Source organism: Astatotilapia calliptera, chromosome 12, assembly GCF_900246225.1.
Source record: "Astatotilapia calliptera chromosome 12, fAstCal1.2, whole genome shotgun sequence".
Classification (NCBI taxonomy): domain Eukaryota; kingdom Metazoa; phylum Chordata; class Actinopteri; order Cichliformes; family Cichlidae; genus Astatotilapia; species Astatotilapia calliptera.
The window spans coordinates 17695758-17714888 of NC_039313.1; the positions used below are offsets into that span (position 1 = coordinate 17695758).

The window sequence follows — 19131 nt, forward strand, 5'->3', positions numbered from 1 at the left end:
TGAGTGCAGGATTGCTGCAGAGAACCTTCCCACTGAAGGCAAGTCCATGGTGTGTTTCCATCTTAATAAGAAAATCTTTGGTGTGACCGTTATTAGCCATTCTCAAGCAAATTTAATGTGTAGAGCACAATGTAGATACTGCACATTATCTTTAATAATAATCTTTAATAATTTGTTAACTGTCACAATTTGCTGTCTTTGTGCTATTTCAGATGTTACATCATATCCGATAGTCATGGCTATACCCAGGTTATGTTCCCCTTGAGATTTAGTTTGATTTAGTTAAGTTTTTTCTTATGTTTTTTTTTTGCTGACCTCATGATTGATTTTAGTTACAAATAAGAAAATAACCCACACTTTCTATTGACCGTGTGCAATACACAATTTTTTTTTAACTGTCTTGCAACAAACAGCGAGCAAAGAACCAAAATGGGCTTAAAAGTATAGAGAGTGAGCTAAAAGCCTGAAGTTTTTGAAGCGTTTTCACGAGATCTCATGAGAACTCGGTGGCTTGTCTGATGTGGGGATGATTGCTGGATCGAACATAACATTAACAAATAAAAGTCTGACAGGAAATGTGAATTAAAAATGGAAAAAGCAGTTTAACAATTGTCGCTGCAATCTTTTGGATACATGCAGCAGGGTGTGGGATGGTCCTGATGAATCTGTCAGGGCTGAGGGCAAGGGGTGATGTGACTGCTGACAGGCTCCCAGCAGGCATGCTGAGAGCCCCAACAGTCTGCATGCCCTCCCTAAAGCCTCCACCCTCCTGGCCCCCCAACCACTCTGCTCCCCTTCTCCTCTCGCAGTCCACGGCTCCCACACATTTGTTGTGTATTAGCCATGGACAGTAAATTACAGCACCTTGAAACCTCTGAGTGATTCCATTCCCATCTCTTCGCACGTTCCTCCTCTCTCCCTTCAGCACCATTATCCAGCTCACTTTCTCTGCGTCTGTCTATCTTCCTCATTTTCTCTCCTTTTGATCTGTTTTCCTTCTCCTGTCTGTCATAGTCGTCCTGGCTTTTCGACTCCCTCAACCCTGTCAGATTTCTCTCCCCTGTCTGTCTTTCTCTCACTTCTGCTATACTTCTCATCCTCCTTTCTCCATTGTGTCACGCTACACAGCGTTCCCTCCCAAACACATCCCCTCCGCTCCCCCTTTACTTTCTTACAAGCAGGTCCCTGTTGTCTAGGCTTCACAGGTTTCTCAGCAGTTTCTCTCTCTCTCGTGCTGCTTCCCATCCCGCTCTCTCGCCCTCTTCTTCCCTCTCCCTCTTTACCCCCCCCCCCCCCCCCCCACCCTCCCTTCTCTCTCTTTCTGGAAACAGATGTTGTTTGTCAGATCTTATCATTACTGGCTAATTAAGAAGACATCTCTTCTCCTTCTGTTGTTGCTTCTCTTTCCTCTCCTCTCCCTCTCAGTGGCATCCATCCCAGCTTCATTGTTCTTTTGGGCCAAGCTTTATACACGTTATTGGTAAATCTTATTAGCTGCTGATTGATTGAAAGGGTATTGAAAAGGTAAGATTAGATTTTGGTGCGTCGTGGATGACCTTCTGGCATATTTGAAATCTATTCAGTTGAAGAAGGTGCTACGTGTCTCCATCTGACAGTTGTGAGAGTATATTTTGAATCCTCGTCCCTTAGGACACGCCAAGCATGCTGGGAGAGGTCAGGCCACTGATGGGACTTCTATTCCCTGTCCTGGTTGTGAATTCATGCTCTCTAGACTCTGAATATCTATCCATATCTATCTATTTGGCAGGCTGACCGCAGTCCCATGTGGATGGTCTCTATGCTATGCTTTTGGCTAAGCTCGAGAGACTAACACATTAATTCATTTTAAATTGTTGAAATGCACATTTAGCAGCTGGTGAGAGGTTATGCAGTAAAACACTTTTTACACCCAAGAGAAACCTCTCAAGTGCCTCTTGAGTACCCTTCCCATCATTCCACTTTCCTCCTCGCAGCCCTCTTAAGCTCCCAGCTCCAGAATGCCACAGTCACTTTTTCAGTGGCAAGCCTAAAGGTTTTACAGAGCTACCCAGCTCTATAAATCAGCACCAGTGGTTAAAATGTTTGGCTTTGTCACAGTTCTCAAGTTTAGAGGCGGGGTAGGTCTGGGCTGGGGTTGCAGGGGTGAAGCCAGCCCGGGAGGCAACGGAGAGGAGGCCAAAAGGGACACAGCCAATCCACCAGTCAAATTTATAAAGAGCTGAGTTCATCCATGTGCTCGCTGTCTGCTTTAAGGTGTATCTGATGAAAGTTAGCATGTTCCTTTTTGAAGCCCAACTTCTTAGTCCTGCATTTTGTCTTCACACAAACAGCCAAAAGAAGAAGCCTGAATAAAATCTGTGTTTTATAGCAGCAAAATAATTCTAGTGATGTGTAATTACCTGAGGTAGGGATAAGAACGGATAAATAAAACACACAGCATTAAGTTGATGTGTGGTATATTCACACTGTTTTATTTTACATGAGTAAGTTGGCCAATGGAGGATAATCTTCCCAGCTCACACAGGATAAATACTGCTGTCAAATGAGATCAGGGTCCTACAGTGACAATCCATTTAGTAGATAAAGCCTTCATCTGTATTTAACTTGTGGAAACAGATGAGGGTCAAGCTTTATTTTTTTTTAATGATGATGATGACGACTGCATATATGTTTAAAAAGCATCCCGAAAAAAAGAAAATGAAAGAGATGCTCAAGCTGTAGGGAATTTGTGTGGCATTTGCTGGTGAAAGGGCAGTGAAGGTGATGCCACAGATATCCCTGTATGTTTTTAGGAGGAGGAGGGGAGCGGACTGGGGACGACTGGTGTGAAAGGTCCTGTGGTGGTATGCGACAGAGGGGGTATCAGTTCGTGGAGGGTTTTCTGTGCCCCATTAGCAATGTCAGAGGTCAGGTGCCCCGGGTGTTAACCCTGGTGACCAGTCTAGCTCCCAGTCTGCCAGGGGACCCTGGTCCAGGGGTATTTATTACTCTTCCCCACTGACACATACACATCTACTATGCTCCAATTCCCCCCCCCCCCCCCCCCCCCAATACAGCTCCCCTCATGAAGGAAAACAAAGCTCCCCCAGCCATTTCTCAGCCAAAATATATGTCCTAATTGGATGCATGTCCATACAGTGATGCATGATGACCCATCTGTAGATTTTTGTCTTACAGTGAAAAATTGTTACATCCTCCCTAATTTATCCAAATCTTCATTCCTAGCCATGAGCTGCAGCGTGTTTTGGCCCATTTCACGCGTGTTTTATTAAAAATCAGCTAGCATGCTTACATTTTTTAGGCATTTGTTTTTTAGGCATCACTTTTTCTAATGTGGATAATTCTGCATGATTGATTGTGCACACATGGCTGCTTTCAAGTCAGTATTTGTCTTTGTGTGTGCATGTGTACGTGTGTGTTGTTTTATGGCCTGTGTGTGTGTGAGACATACACATGCATGCGTGCATGTATCTTAGCCTGCTGTACGAGTTAGTGTTCTCAGTGTGTGAGTGTGGCAGAGGAAGGCCCTCAGCATGTCAGTATGTTTTAATGCTTCACATCTGGTTTCCTAATTTTCCTCCCCTCCTCCCCACCCGCCTTTCAGCTCCCCTCCACCACGATGTCAGGACACTGTTTTGTTTTTTCAGGGTGGCGGTGGGGAGGTGATGGAGGGGATGTCTGATGAGTGATGGCCCTGCATACAGGACGTCGACATTCTTCCTCTCTTCCTCCGCGTCCGCCTCTTCATCTTTTTTGCATTTTGCAGCCTTTTTTAGTTTGAATATTAGGGATTACAGACTGGGTCAAAAATTACATTTATTAAGATGATGAAGAAGAGTGTCTCTTTTTCCGTCTCCACTTTTCGCCTCTCACCAAGCAGCAGGGATCCCACTTTTGCTGAGCAAAAATGATGACAGTCACCCCCTCCCCATAGTTTGCTTTAAGTTTTCTCCTCTCGTATATTTGGATTAAAGCATAAATTTGTCACTTTTGCTGCACTGACCCAAAATTAGAAAACTAAAGCCAACCCCAGGAAAGTGAGAGTCGGAGTGTTTTCTGTGCTCCTGGCTAATTTGAACTCTTCATTAAAGCCACGCTTGAATCAGATTGCTTGAAGAGCCACTGCAACCAGTAAAAGTTCATTTACAGCGAGCATAGTGGGTGATGTGTTTTACGACTATGTGAAAAGGCAGTTTATGTCAACAGTGATTAGTGCTGATGAATGCCTATGAAAATTTTTGTTAAGTCCTTTGGTGCTTAGGTGCTCACTGGATGATTAAGGCCATGTGTAAAGCAGGGCAATGCTTACATGTGTAACAGATGCTAAAATCGACTGAGGAATGTGAAACCAAGCATAGTAAAGAATGAAAACGTGTTAAAAAAAAAACCTGTTACTCTTTTATTGTTTTTAGTGTCACGACTTGGAGTTTGGTCACTGATCTAGTTTTAGCAAAGCAAGTTGTCACTCCTGGGATGCCCACCTCATGCTGCGAGGTCTGTGTTTAGTCTTGGGAACTGACGCAGATGTAGACAAAGGGACTGGAGGCCTTGACAGAGATTTAGAAGTGAAGACAGAAAAGAAAAAAACACACTCCCTGTGGTGCTCTAGTGTAAAATGATCCCAAAGTTTAAGACTTGGTTCTATGTTTTGTTTGTGTTTCCTGTTTTAAGCGTGTCTGTGGAGGGAAGACGCTGCAGAAGATAAAACTTGATTCTCATAGCTGACTGCAGCATGCTGTAGGGTGAAATTTGCCACTAATGTGGAACAGCAATCTTAATCTAAGAAGTTTTATTTTTAAAATACATTTTTACAAGATTACCAATAATGCTTTATCTTATAGTCTGCAGTTCTTCTTCAATTGTCAGTCGTTAAAACAAATATTTATTGAGGCAGACAGTTTAAAAATTGTTTCATACCTCCCATTAGTTTTATTTGCACTGTGTTACCCACTTGACAGTGTTTTAATAAAAACAGGATCTCTCTTTTCCACCTGCTTTATGGAGCAGTATAATCTGTGGATGTGTAACAAGGCAGCTATTAAATATAAACACGATAACTCTGGTGGAGTTCTTTGAAAATAGCCTTTCTCTGCAATTTCCCTGTGACATGAGGATCACCTCCAATTCTTAGCGTGTTCTCTTCGTCTCTTCTGTGTGCACGGGGAGGTGTGTGGGTGTATTACATTACCAAAACAAAAACAAACAACAGCAATATTAAACTTTTGCAACCACAATAGAGGAGGGGATAAAAACAGAGGGTCCTCGACTTCTTATTAATTATGCAAGATTAGTCTAATTATAATTCAGCAAATGAATGTGTGGCAGAAGGTGCGAGGCGACGGGGCTGGGAGATTTGCATGTTAAGTGGGCAGGGGGAAGCGGCTAATGCATGCTAATATATGCGTCAATGTCTCGCTTTAATTTCAGCATTTGCAGCTGTGTGCGTCCGAACTGGGGGGGGTGAAAAGTTGACTCAATGGGTTTTTGGGAGGGGAGCAGAGGGGTGTGTGTCAGTGTATTAGAGTGTGCATGTATGCATGCATGCGGATGTGTGGTTGTGAGCGTGCATGTGTGAGGCATCCGGTGTCATACAAACAAGGAATGATGAGAAGAAGTCAACAAACAAGGTCAAGAACCCTCAGAAAGTGCACAAAGCCTGAGATCGGTGTAGACAGCCTTTGAATTAGGTTGTGATTTTGGTATCTGATGCATCACTACAGCAGAAATTTATCATGTCAGTCAGTCAAGTGAGTGATTACGACTGGATTGTGTGAGGAAACCAGTGTTATCAAACCACAGGCATACAATGGACCTGCTTACTGAACCAGAAATGTGATTCCTGTGATGTAATGGTTAATGCATAAGGCTTCTATATTCCTTTAAATGAGCCACAGTGTAAGAAGCATTGGCCCGGACATAATCAATATGTGTTCTGTATCACCTTCAGTAGACACAGTAAAATGAAACGGGACACTTTTGATTATTGTCCACTTGTAGAGTCCAGAACCAGACTTTAAAACTCTGCCTGTGCAGGATTTTAACATACATGTACTGCTGCATGTATGTTAAAATCCTGCAGATGTGCCCTTTTACATGTTTCCACCCCAAACTGAGCGTAGCTTTGAGTTTGGAGGCCTAAGATCTAAGTGATAAATTGCAATCGCCCTCTGCCAACAACAATATTGATTGTCCTCTGACGAAATAGCTCAAATCAAGAAATATTGGACACACTGTTGGAACGGAGTTAGAAGCCAGGTCCTGTTCGCAAGGGAGGAAGTTGGAGCGAGTGATGGAAGAATAGCGAGTAAAAACTGACAGAATGAGGGAGAGATTAGTATTCGATGGGAGGATTCAGGGCCATGGGGCCAATATGAAGTTCCTCTCCAAACAACCGCTCTACATTAAGATGACTTATACTTGCAGAAAACACAGTGTGGGTGGGATTGGAGCCCCCCCCCAAACTAAAAAACCCCCCAAAAGAAATACGTTGCATCCTTGTGCAACATTTTTCTCTGCTTTGCTATTCTTTGTTTTATTGGAGTGCTAATGGGTGTTTCTCACAGACACGGCAGAGATGTGGCAGATGTGTTTACTGTGAAGTGAAGAAGCGTAATTACATCACAATCCTGCATCAGCGCAAAGCTCATTCCTATTTTATTGTATTTTAACACATGTCCTCTCTTTAAGTCCTCCACCTCCTGAGCCCTGTCTGCACCTGTCCTCTTTATATACTTTCCTGCCTCTCACCTCGCCAAGTCTCTCTCCTGGCTCCGCGCTGGGTTTCAGTGATGGAATGTGTTCTTGTTGTTTCCTTTTCTTTCCCACCGCTGTCTTTGCCTCAGCATGGGGACTTTGGGATTGCGGCAGAGCTGCGTTGCCATGGCAGCGGGCTATGTTGCCGAACTGCGTACACCTGGGATTTGGAGTCTCTCTCCACAGTCTCCCTCTCTCCTATTTATTCCACCTTTCTCTCAGGTTTCCTTTGGTGCAGCAGAGGCTATCAGCACCTCTTTCTCTCTCTCTCTCTCTCTCACCTACTCTGTGTCTGCACAGTCTATCACACCCAGAAGTAGACTCACATACGTAATGAGACACATATACTTGAAAACAAAATTCATGTCCATACTAGTGCCTGTGCCTCTATCGCTACCTTCCATCTTCCCACCTCCTCGTTTCACTTTCTCTATAGTTGTCTGTACTTCATTTCCCTCTCCATTCCCATGTGGGGGTTCAAATACGGCATTGTGGGATACCACGGTCCCTTGAGTCTCCTGGCATACATCACTGTCTCCAGTGTACTTTGAAACACCGTGGCTGTTTCACTGGACTGTGCTTCAAAATCTCATTACTTGATTTAAAGTGTAATAACATTGACTTTATTATTAAACTAAACAGCTGGGATTGAAGACAGAACAGTAATCAGATGTGTACAGAGCAGAGACGCACACATCCGCACAACCTTACACACACAAGACCTGTCTCGGAAAAATAATTAGCGTCTTCTTAGACTGCCAGTTTGTTACAGGGTAGCAAATAATCACAAACGTGATCAAGATTCTTTTGTGTGATGCTTTTTTTGTTGCTAATATACAAACATGTGTCCTTGTATTTACCTTTGCAGGTTTTTCTTGAAGTTTTTCCTGAAATGTAACCAGAATTGTCTGAAGACAGCAGGAAACCCAAGGGATATGAGGAGATTTCAGGTACAAGTACACGGAGGGAAACCAGCAAGTGTGTGAGTGTGTGCTTGCATGGAAGTGGGGAACGTGGCACTAAAAAACAAAAGGTTTTGGATTAATGAGAATGTCACCTCGTGTCTTCTAATTTAGATAGAGGATTTTGTTTTTGAATTTTCTTGTCACACTTTTACCTTAAACTCCTCCTTTGGAGAGGTTATGCAGAGAAAAACACGAAGGTGGGAGTTAAAGGTGAAAGTTAAAAATCAATAAGAAGACAGCAAGACAGAAAGACAAGTGAAAGGAGTTGGATATGTGGAGGGGGGCTTGGTCGTGGGGGTGCTGGAGTGCAGGAAATAGGTTGAGGTGTTTCAGGAAGTTGTCAAGAATTGAGTGATTGGCTCCAGATGGAGGAGGTCATGCTCCGTGACCCAGGAAGTGGTCACTTGGGACGCTCCCGCCTCACTTCCTCTGCCGTCTTTCAGCAGCAGCGGCCTCTGTCTGGCATTCTCCTCCTCCCAGCAAACCCCCTGTCCCTTCCCTGTCTTCGTCCTGCTGTCTTGCACCATTTTTGCTTTATCCCCTGCGAGGTGACACACGCTGAGAAGTTATGAGCACGCAGGCACTTGGAGACTGTCATCTCCGGGTTAAAAGGTGATCGGAGCTGGACAGGAGTCTGACGCTAGATCGATAATTTACAGTTATTTTCCTATAGCTGCCCCTCTTTTTCCACCACCTATGGATCATATGCCTTTTCTCCTTTTTTCCCTCCTCGTGTTCCCTCACCTGTAAAATTACTGCCATGTGTTTATTTCAAAGGGAGTAAAAAGATTGATCTTTTCTGACATATCTAAAAAAAAAATAAACAAAAAAATAAAAATAAAAACATTATGGTTTATTCAAATTCTTTTCTCATTGATCTTCTCCCTTTAACTGTCAAAAAATGTTCATAAACATGCGGAAACTCAGTTTTGCGCTCAGGATTAGCATCAACACTCATAATTTTTCCAAAGAGAAAAGTGTCTTCTCATTAATTATTTGTATGTCATCCTCATGATGTGGGAAGGGACACACACATGCTGAGACCAGAAAATCAAATTAGGGTCACAATATATCATCCACTACCTTAACTGCTGGCTAAAATGGGAGATTTGGTCCATATGTTTGCTGTCATTGAAGGATCACGAGGAGACAACGATGAGCCTGCTGCATGCTCTATGAATCAAAAAGTTAGTGCAGGAGAGGCCATATGGAGACCTGATGGGGGAGTGGAGGCTTGCGGGAACAGTGTCATCCCCAGAATGCAGACATATTATGGAGATCCCGGGGATGTCACATTACCTATTAAGAAATATGACTATCACCTGTACACTAAAACAAATCGTTGCTCAGGGATTTTACTGTCGTAACCTGAGATTGTGACTCGCAGCATGCTGTCTAAGTGGGTCATAGACGCTCATGTATCTTCCTCATGGCTCTTTTCCTCTCTTTCAGGTGGTCCTGTGCAGCACTGTGAGTGTAGACGGTCACGTCCTAGCCGTGTCTGACAACATGTTTGTCCACAACAACTCAAAACATGGCAGAAGAGCTCGAAGACTGGAGCCAGGCGAGTCTGTCGAGAATACGATGGAATATGGTAAGACAATTACGCCATCGCGTCACACTTCATTTACCGTACCTTTTTTTTCTGTGTTACATGTCTGCTGCATCACTCACAAGAAGCATAAGACACACTCATCCACAGAACATAAGGGAACAGCAGGTACTCGAGTTGCATAACGTCCGATCATAATCACCGTGGTATATCAAACATAACTGCTGAGGTCATTAACTGAACTAATTAAAGCATTTATTCCATACTTGTCAATGTGTCCTAAAATATTCAACTCAAGATAATGCTGTCATCTCTAATAAACAATGTGCTATGTGGGTGACCAAGGCTTAGGTGATGAAGTGAAATTACTCCTCCCAGAGCTGGTGGTTTGATATCTTACTGCTCCATATGCGAGACTATCAAAACCCAGTCTGTTTCACAGGGCAGGCAAGCACCTTGTGTTGCAGCTACGGTGCTGTTAGTCTCTAAACAGTGAAGGAGAAACACACTTCAAAATGCTTTGTAGAACCACAAAGTGAAAATGCGTATATAAGTGGAGACCATCTTATTGTAAGCCTGAGAACAAAGTTTACAGTTGTAGACCTGGAAACGGATCTCCATCTTCAACATCACATCTCAACTAAGAACAACTTATTTATCTGAACAGTGGTCAAAGGTAACCAAGAACATTTACTCCGGTTCTGTGCATAAATACATTTCATAACGTATTTATTTTTTAATAGAGATTTGTTTTTATCTCTTTCATTTAACGTCCATTGCTTGAGCTGCTGTGTCTGCTGACCTACACTGTATATCTTTCCAATGTGCTCTTCGAGTTCATTGTGGATAAAAATCACATCGTAAACAAAATTAAGTTGAAATATTCAGGCACTAATGCTTTTAGCTTTTGTAACTTTATCTTAGAACTTGTTTTGCACAATCCTGAACTACAGAGCATCTTTAAAACAGTCTTCATCAGATCTCCACTTCCGTTGCACATCTTCTTTTCTCAACTGCTGAACATCCTGTATTGAAACCGCTGAAGTGAATCTTGCTTTGCTCTTCTGTTTAGCTACCCCATGTATCAAAGCCATCAGTCCGAGTGAGGGCTGGACCACCGGTGGTGCAATGGTCATAGTCATTGGGGAGAACTTTTTTGACGGGCTACAAGTGGTGTTTGGAAGCATGCTCGTATGGAGCGAGGTAAGAGCATCTTCATAACATCACACTAATGGTGGTAGATATTTAAAAATGAAAGCTTATGCTTTATCACATTATTTCAGTTACTCAGGTGCAGCCTACACAAAATTTGATTGTGTACTGAAAATTAGACTGTGCACTGTAGAAGTAGCCTGAACATTTACAGGACACGGTGGTGAGGATATTTCTTTAAATGCCAGTGGCAGCTGTCATAGCATGACAAATGTCACCAGGGTGTCACAGAGTTAACCTCTTAAGCCCCAAGCCTAACTGATCTCCTGCCTTTTGCCCCCGTATCAGGGGGCGTTGGGGCTTAAGAGGTTAAGCTAATGATAGTAGTCCACTTTTTGATGGCTTGAAATTTGCCACTTGTGTGTCTTTTCCTGGCCAAATGCCAGTTTCACTTTGAAAACTGAACTAAAAAATAGTCCAGCTACACTTGACTTGAGCTCCAGACCATGAGTAAAAGTCATGTGCATGGCTCGTGACCAGGACTTCTGGCCTTGTATGTAGTTTCAAACAAGCTTATGCAGGTTGTTTCCAACCTTGAACTGATTTTTTTTACACACCATGGTCTGGGTCTACAGCTCTGGAGCCTTTAGTTGGGTTTTTTGGCTGTTACCATGCTCTTGATTTTTGAAATCCAGATATCACAAGCGAGTAGTCATTCCCTAAAGCATACTCTGAAACTAGCAATAGTGACCACAGATGCACAAGGAACCTTATTATTGACCTCATCAATGAAGGAAGAATTAAAGTTGCTTCCTAGGCCTCTGTTCAGCTGGATCGTTCTCCTGAACATCCCCCGCTGGTCATTACAAAGAAGAACGATTCAAATTCTTCTTCACTGACATAATATGTCTCTGTCAATCTTTATATATAGTCTTTTTTTTTTACAAGGAGCAGAAATAAATAACCAATGTTTAGCTGGAGTCCTCATGTTGAATTTCTTATCATTTTGTGACACAGTTTCTGTGTTTGTTCCCCAGCTGATCACACCACACGCTATCCGTGTCCAGACACCTCCGAGACACATTCCCGGGGTTGTGGAAGTCACACTGTCTTATAAATCTAAGCAATTCTGCAAAGGAGCACCCGGGCGCTTTATCTACACAGGTATGTAGACACATCATTGTGCTCTATTTGTCCATGTTATCCACAAGAATTTTAAACTGAGACTGATTTTGACTTACTTTGTCCTTCCTTTTTTAGCTCTTAATGAACCAACCATAGATTATGGCTTTCAGCGTCTTCAGAAGGTTATTCCTCGGCACCCTGGTGACCCAGAGAAACTAGCTAAGGTGAGAGAAAGCTACATATATGACCTTACTATATTACGATTATCTTTCAAACCACAGTGCACATGTCATAAAGAGGTTATTGTATTCAATTTGGTTTTTGTTCTTTTGTTTTTTGCAGGAGATCCTCCTGAAAAGAGCAGCAGATCTTGTGGAAGCTTTGTATGGAAATCCACACAGTAATCAGGTTTGGTGGAAATTTTCTTTACATATTGTATTGAAGCCCAGAATAATGTACACATGTGACTGTGATTTTGTATTTTTTACATATTAACAATTAGCATTGATTTATAGACTGAATTTCTAATGTAAATGACTGATGGTTTCCAACATTTCATTATAACGACTGCATCTTCCAAAGAGGTGTGGCACTCAGAAAGCTAAAAGATTAAAAAACATTGCAAAAAAGTACAATTTTAGATTGTGGATGTCAAGTGGCTGTTCAGCTGCTGATTCTCAGTTTGCACATGAAATGAAAACTCATGAAAGCACCAGTATGAGTCAGAAAACTGTCAGCTGCACGGTTGGTACACCGTATGAAACTTGTAGCTAATGGGCTAATTGGGTGTAGCGGAGACATTCACAGTTTTAGACATTAATTAGATATTAGATATTGTGTTTACTGCCAAGCTAAAGATATATTAATTAACAGCAATAACATGTTGGCCAAACTGCATTATATGTCTGTGAGCCTGACCCATTGCTCTCTATTTTATTTGCCCTCCTGTAGGACATGCTACTGAAACGAGCGGCTGACATTGCCGAGGCGCTCTACAGTGTTCCCCGTCCTCACAGTCAGCTGCAGGCACTGCCCAGCTCACCAGCCCACGGCAGTGTGATGGGCCTGGGCTCCTATCCCTCTCAGTTGGGTGTGAGCATTGGAGAGCCAGGACAGAGCAGCCAGGGTGAGCAAACTGAGCCTTAAGTCATCCTTCACGTTTGATTTTGAAGCTAATAAAGCTCAAATGTAACCCAACTTTTCCACGGCCCCTCCAGGTTACATTCGCAACTCGAGCAGTTTGTCTCCAAGGGGTTACCCGTCAGCCTCAACTCCCCAGCAGTCAACCTATGGCACTAGTGGAGGGATGACTGGAGGCTATGGGACAGTTCCCATGACTAGTCTAGGTGTTCCTGGATCTCCTGGTTTTAACAGTGCCTCCCCCACTGGCTCTCCCTACAGTAAGATCTTAAAAACTTTCTAAATATCTTCAAGTGTTCATTAATGAACTTAACAAAGCAGATGTGTTATGACTTTCAGGCTTAAAGTTGACTGTTGCTCTCTGTTCCACAGTAATGCCCTCTAGCCCCACTATACCAGGAAGCTCCAGCTCCTCATCTTCTCTCTTGCCTTTCTCCTCCTTCCCGTCTGCTGCTAAACAGAAGAGTGCTTTTGCTCCCGTCCTCAGGCCCCAAGGCTCTCCCTCCCCTGCCTGCCCCGCCTCAGGGGGGAACAGCTTCAGAGGTAGTCATCCAACTCACTATCTGACCCCCCTGTCTGAACTTATGAATGCAGTCTAACCCCTTGTACTAACTCGAAAGCTTTGACTGAACAAGACAGAAAACAGTTGCTGGATGTAGAATAATGCAAGAGCTGACTGAGTCGAATCATAGATTTTGTATATTTTTTTCTCTCCAGCAATGACGGGCCTGGTTGTTCCCCCGATGTAGCAAAGCACCCCCAATCTACCCCAGACCACTGCTTCACTTAGCCCCTCTTTTGGCACTACGAGGGCAGGGAGAATGGAAAATTGATCACTAGCGACCATGTACTGTATATCTTCCCTCCCCAACCCCATATGCTCGCCTTTTCTTAGTCCCTTTTTCATCCGTCTGGATGAACAGCACGGGGTATGAAAATGTCCAAAGACCAGCTATCCACTGCAGACACGGAGGAGAATAATCCACCCACAACCACAGAGACCATCCTTAGCAAGCAGCACTAGACTGGACCACATTCGGCTGTGTACGTGTGTGTGTGTAATGAAGCCTCGGAAAAGAAACAGATGAAGACTGCTTTGAATTTCACCTCAAGCTTCAAAAGCATCTGTGTTGACTTCTGACCAACCATCACATGCAGTATTCACCTTTTTTCCTCAACACCTGCGCAAAACCATGGCCAGAGTTTTACAGGACGCACAACGAGAGCACTGAACACTGATGGACGACAGACAACTCAGATAAAAAGTTGCAGCTCTAAAAAGCAGGGTGCTATTCTGTCTGCGTATGGACACGTTAAACGGCATGTGTGTAAACCGTCTGTGAGTTAGTGAGAGGTTTTTTTTGTAGTAGACTTTTTGAAGACAATTTACATTCCAGAAAAACAAACCCTTTATTTTTTGTTCTGATCGTTACGGTTTTTCAAGGGAGAGCTCTTTGTCTCAAGGGTTATTACTAAAGGAATTCATATATTGATTTATTTAAAAACAAGCAATTTAACTTATTATTGTTAGTTTAGGTAATAATATAAACGTGTTTTTATACAGTGATACTTTTTCCAGCTGTTACTGACATGAATTTATCTCAGCGGTTACTAATGAATTTGATGAATGATCAGCATAGAAGATGAATTCGTTTTTTGTTTTTTTTAAGTAAACATCCCCAGTTTGCAGGATCTTGCATAATGATATATATGTTGCAGAAGGTGATTCTCCTTGTGTAAAGGAAATGTTAGTTAGCCTTATCCCTTTTTAATTTCACTTTAAATGCATGCTCTCTTACACCGATGCCCTGGTACTTTTTCACTTCACATTACAAATTTAAATATATACGACTGTGACTTTTACATTTTACACATCCATGTTAAATGTCTCAGCCCTGTACAGGTCTCTAGTCACTATGCAGTACGGTAAATAAAAGCACAAATGCTCAAAAAGAAAGAAAAGAAGCGGGCGTATTAGATGTTCACTGACCCTCATCATTCTGTTTTTACTTGTACTTCCTTACTTACATTTTTTTCAGTATGACACAAACTGCATTCTCAGGACTCGAAAAACAAAGAACACAAAGAACAGATGACTCTTGCAAAATTGTTTTTAGAGTTTGGTTAATTTTATTTATTTAAAAATTATTAGCAATTTAATATTATGTTTTTGAAGCCATCTTTCTTTGAAATGATACAAAAAATAGTTGCAAATGTGATTTGTATATCTCAAGGTGTAATTATATTTTGTGCTCCAAATAAAATGGATACTGAAAAAAAAAAAAGGTGTGATGTTGATACAAGCTGCTTTGTTTCTTGGCCTGCGTTAAATTGTAAACTGTCTTGGCATTCATTTTCACACACACTGGATTATCAGACAGTTTACTGGACATTAAGATTTTACCACAGTGCTCCACAACTCAAGGTTGTGCTGAATCTATTTTTGACTGCGCCCGTCACCTGTGTGCCCGTGCAGCTTGTTACACTGTTTTGTATACATAGCTGATGAGCCGCAGCATCTTAATTGTGATGCGAGCGTTAAAGACTGAGTAGAGCATGTCAAGATAAACAACACCCCCCTCTCTCCATCTCTCTTCTCTCCAATAAGCCTGCTTTTCTCTGAGGACCAAGCCTCTGGGGGCCCAAGTGAGAACCACATGAGTCTCCCTCCAATGAGGCCTCCTCCTCTCTGTCTCTTTCTCTCTCTTAAAACATACATACAAGCGTTTGCCTCACTGTCTTGTTTTTCAGCCTCTGCGTGGTACCGCTGTATTTCTACTTTCCTTCTCCCCTTTCTTTTGCTCCCTCAAATGGCCCTTCTCTGTTAATGTAATTAGCACTGGTAAAGAAGGGCAGTTAATTACCCACTCTATTTTGATCGGGTAATTAATGTTATGCCAGGAAACAGCAACTGTTTCATTAACATAGCCCTCAAAGCAGTGAGGGGGTAGGGTAGCACCCGGCGCATGCATGTCTGCATGTGCCGTGTGTGTTTGTACTGAGCACATATGGTCGAACTGCGTTTCAAAAACTCTGTTCGGTGACAGTGAGCGACACGCCGACTTCAAACATCTGACACTGACCTCAGCAGCGAGTCGATGTTTCTGCAAGTCACCATGCAGTCTTTGTCACCATCAAGTAGCACTTGCAGCTGCCTCTTCCTCATCATCGCTCCCTGTTGCTGTCTCTCCTTTGATATGCTGTTAATTTGACAAGTTAAAGTCAGCTTTGTTGCCAGCACCTCAGCATTCATCTTGCTGAGTGCTCCTTCTGTCCAGTGGTGCAGGAGCCATATGCTGCTCTTCCACGAGACTGTTATGTTGTTGCTGCTGCTGATGCGAGTGCGGCAGCACCATTTACTGTTTCCTGATCACAATTTGGATAAAGACAGGATGAGATGCCACCTGCCACCAAGTCATTCCACATTACACTCAGAGCACAGCTGCAAATGAGCATAACTGCTAGAGAGCAACTGCGTCATCTTTTATTATAGATACTGCTGTTTTAGTTAAAGTACTGTCACCCTCACAAAAGAGTGAGCACAAAATGCACCCTTGCCTTCTTCCCTCTCAAGGGATGTGTTTGTGTTTATATACCCAATTAGCCCTCTGGCCACAGCGTGGCCATGCATTAGGGCTGACATTAGCCCCAGGTCTATGTGTGCATGTGTGTAAAATATACACCCCTTTCTCATATAAGGCATAATTTCATGGGTGTGCGTGCCTTATTAGGCAGGCTGAGGCAGCGCTTGACAGGGGTGGCCCACTGTTTTGTCAAATAGATGGGTAGATTGGCTTCCACACACCCAGTCAGTGTCCTTTGCCTTTGGCCCATCAGTAAAACCAGCATTGTTGCCCATTAGACCACTGGACCCCGATTCCTTTTTCCAAAATGAATCCCCCACCCCTTCTGCCATTCCCTTGGGTGTCAGTAGAGTGGGGTGGCAGATGGGACCGACACAGAGCTGCCCCATGAGACCAACCCCCCCCCCCAACAAAATACACACACGTGTGCATTCACATGTAGGTACAAACATAAATGCATGCACACACACACACACACACACACACACACACACGCTCAGACGTACACACATGCACAAATTCATAAGAACAACACGCACACTGTGCACAGACACACACAAAGCACAGCAGTGCTACACTGCTCCCCTGCCCCCAGACACAAACCTCATCTGCCAGCCTGCTGCTTTTGTCCAGACCACAGGAGTTTATGCTGTGAACACAGAGTGACGTCTCTGTCCCTGCCTCTCAATCTGTGCTCTGTCTACCTGTGTGTGTGTTTGTGAGGGAGAGAGAAAGAGAAACAGCTTTTTGGGATGAGAGCTGTAGCTAAAATGACATTTCCAAGACAATTTTCAATTCAAAAGTGATTACATGTCCCTCCTGTCATGCTGACACTGAGCTCCTGGTCCTGATTTAAGAAAATATTCAGTTTTGAATACATTTTAAAGGTCATCGGTCATTTTCATCTCATTGCTTTTGAGTCCATGTAGAACTTCTGTATGTGCTGCTTTTAATCAAACCCTGACTAATGGAAACATTTACATCAAACACACCAACAACGCTGTTGTTGGTGTGTTTGATGTTCTGTTATTGAATTTTGATACCAGTGTCCCAACCTGGTTGTCCCACAGACTGTATCTTCAGGTAATTAAAGCAGAGAAGTTTTACTGCAGACTGTTGAGCAAATATAAACTAACTAAAGCAGCTATTGCTACAATAAAACGTGGTTTCTTTCTTTTTTTCTTACTGTACATTGTTCCGTGTTGTTGGGGATGGTCCGCGTTTGATGGTCGGACTCTGTTTTATGTAACGATCCCTCGTCTCCTCTGGGTGCGTTATTGACAATTAGCCAGATTAGAAGAGTGGGGATGTAATTTGGACCAAACGTATGTATTGGCTGCTTTTGCGCGCCTGTGTGAGGTGAGAAGGCCCCACGCTGGTGATTAATTACCGCCAGGCCCGTGTGACAGAGCTGGGAGCTCTCCCGGTGCTGTCTACAGCCGACATGCAGGGAAATCCAGCCTGGCTAATTGACCCGGCTTCTGTAAGGCCATCCATCAACCGTGGCCCGAGTGGCCCCGTAAGAAACACATTATTCAGAGGTAAGTTAGTTAACCAACTAGCGCTCCACCGTTCATTAATGGTATTAGGTCCTCTCCTGTCTGTCTCAGAAAACCAGCGCGTCGTGCGCTACAACACTGGAGGCATGCGCAATCAAAGCTAAGCTAGTGTAAAATGTTATTTTGTGTGGTCGTTGTTGTTTTAATAGATTGTCCCCCGAAAACTTATACAAGTACAGAAGCTGAGGTTTGTAGACCCAAAGGAAACGGCAGAACACGCCAGTTTTTAGCATTTGTTCCAGTGTTTTATCATCTAAGTTGCTAATTTGATGAAAAAACCCAAAGCAGTTTCACCGCACTTTTATGATTTATTTAGTTTACTTATATTCTAGTACTTCTAACTTCTTAGAAAAAAAATGAATGCAATCAAACAGTACTATATGAATGAATATTATTATTATTGTTGTATAATAATATAAAAAACACACACAGGTGTAATAGCGTCCAGAGGAGTGTCTGGGTTGTGTGGTTATACCTTATACACAAAAATGGAGAACCACGAGGTCTCCGTTCTTCAGACCTGGCCTGGGCCCACATGTGCTTTCACTTGACCTCTTCCTGCCTCCCACCCCATGCAGCAGACCCCCAGATATCTCACATGAAGAGAAGATATATGGAGACATATTTTAAAGTCAGCGAGCAGTGCAGGCGTTTGGATGTAAGCGGGAGAGATGATTTCTCATCCCCAGAAGGTGACTTTTCATACTGGAATCTTTCCCCAAATATCCGGTCTCCTCCCTCCCTGTGAGGTTTGCTGCTAAAGCAGAGAGTAAAGGCAGCTGGGTCACATCTAGATGTCACGGTGAAGTTATAGTTGAGTATGTATACGTCTACGAAAGGGTGAAGGCATCAGAGTCTGTGAGCTTTGGGATTTATTGGAGCAGCGTGTAGACTTTGAATAAAAAATATGTACATATATTTAGTGATTTGAAGACTGGAGAGTGCTCATCAGCACCATTCATGATCATCTTCATTTATGCAAACTGTGGCTCATAAACTGTGAGTGTGAGGTAGCCCCATAGCACCACCTACCTGTGAGAGAACAGGGCTGGAGTTCCTCTTCCTTTGCCTCCTTTGCTCTTCTTTTAAACAGTCTTTGTGCTAGTTAGTCTACAGCTACAGCTGCTTTGAGCTACAGTTCAAAGCAGCAAATGTATTTAGTTAAAGTTTTACTCTTTTTTTCTTTTTTTAGCAGTTTCATTTGTGCTCAAATTTCTACCTGTGTAAATTCTATCAGTGTTGTAGCAGTGGCTTCTCATCAGTAGCAACACTATCACAACCGCCCCAAATAACCATTTTCT

General features: G+C 43.0%; 1 protein-coding gene and 1 long non-coding RNA gene across 5 annotated transcripts in view; one reads left to right on the top strand and one right to left on the bottom strand.

Moving 5' to 3' along the window:
* ebf2 (EBF transcription factor 2) overlaps window positions 1-14888 on the top strand; it is a 28435-nt gene extending 13547 nt beyond the window's left edge. For 2 of the 4 annotated variants that reach the window (XM_026187944.1, XM_026187945.1), the window contains exons 7-16: window positions 7622-7703; window positions 9171-9312; window positions 10343-10473; window positions 11460-11586; window positions 11683-11771; window positions 11890-11955; window positions 12499-12673; window positions 12765-12947; window positions 13060-13230; window positions 13405-14888. In XM_026187944.1, coding sequence (XP_026043729.1) covers window positions 7622-7703; window positions 9171-9312; window positions 10343-10473; window positions 11460-11586; window positions 11683-11771; window positions 11890-11955; window positions 12499-12673; window positions 12765-12947; window positions 13060-13230; window positions 13405-13436 — 1198 coding nt within the window. In that variant the 3' untranslated portion in view covers window positions 13437-14888. Of the gene's footprint in view, window positions 1-7621; window positions 7704-9170; window positions 9313-10342; window positions 10474-11459; window positions 11587-11682; window positions 11772-11889; window positions 11956-12498; window positions 12674-12764; window positions 12948-13059 lie in introns of all 4 variants that reach the window. The other 2 variants (XM_026187942.1, XM_026187943.1) reach the window with 1 other exon arrangement.
* A 908-nt stretch (window positions 14889-15796) lies between these two features.
* LOC113033503 (uncharacterized) lies at window positions 15797-17535 on the bottom strand. Its single transcript, XR_003274037.1, has 3 exons — window positions 17463-17535; window positions 16875-16975; window positions 15797-15887 (listed from the first exon to the last, which is right to left on the bottom strand). It is a non-coding gene; the product is annotated as an uncharacterized LOC113033503 (long non-coding RNA).
* Between the last annotated feature and the right edge of the window lie 1596 nt (window positions 17536-19131).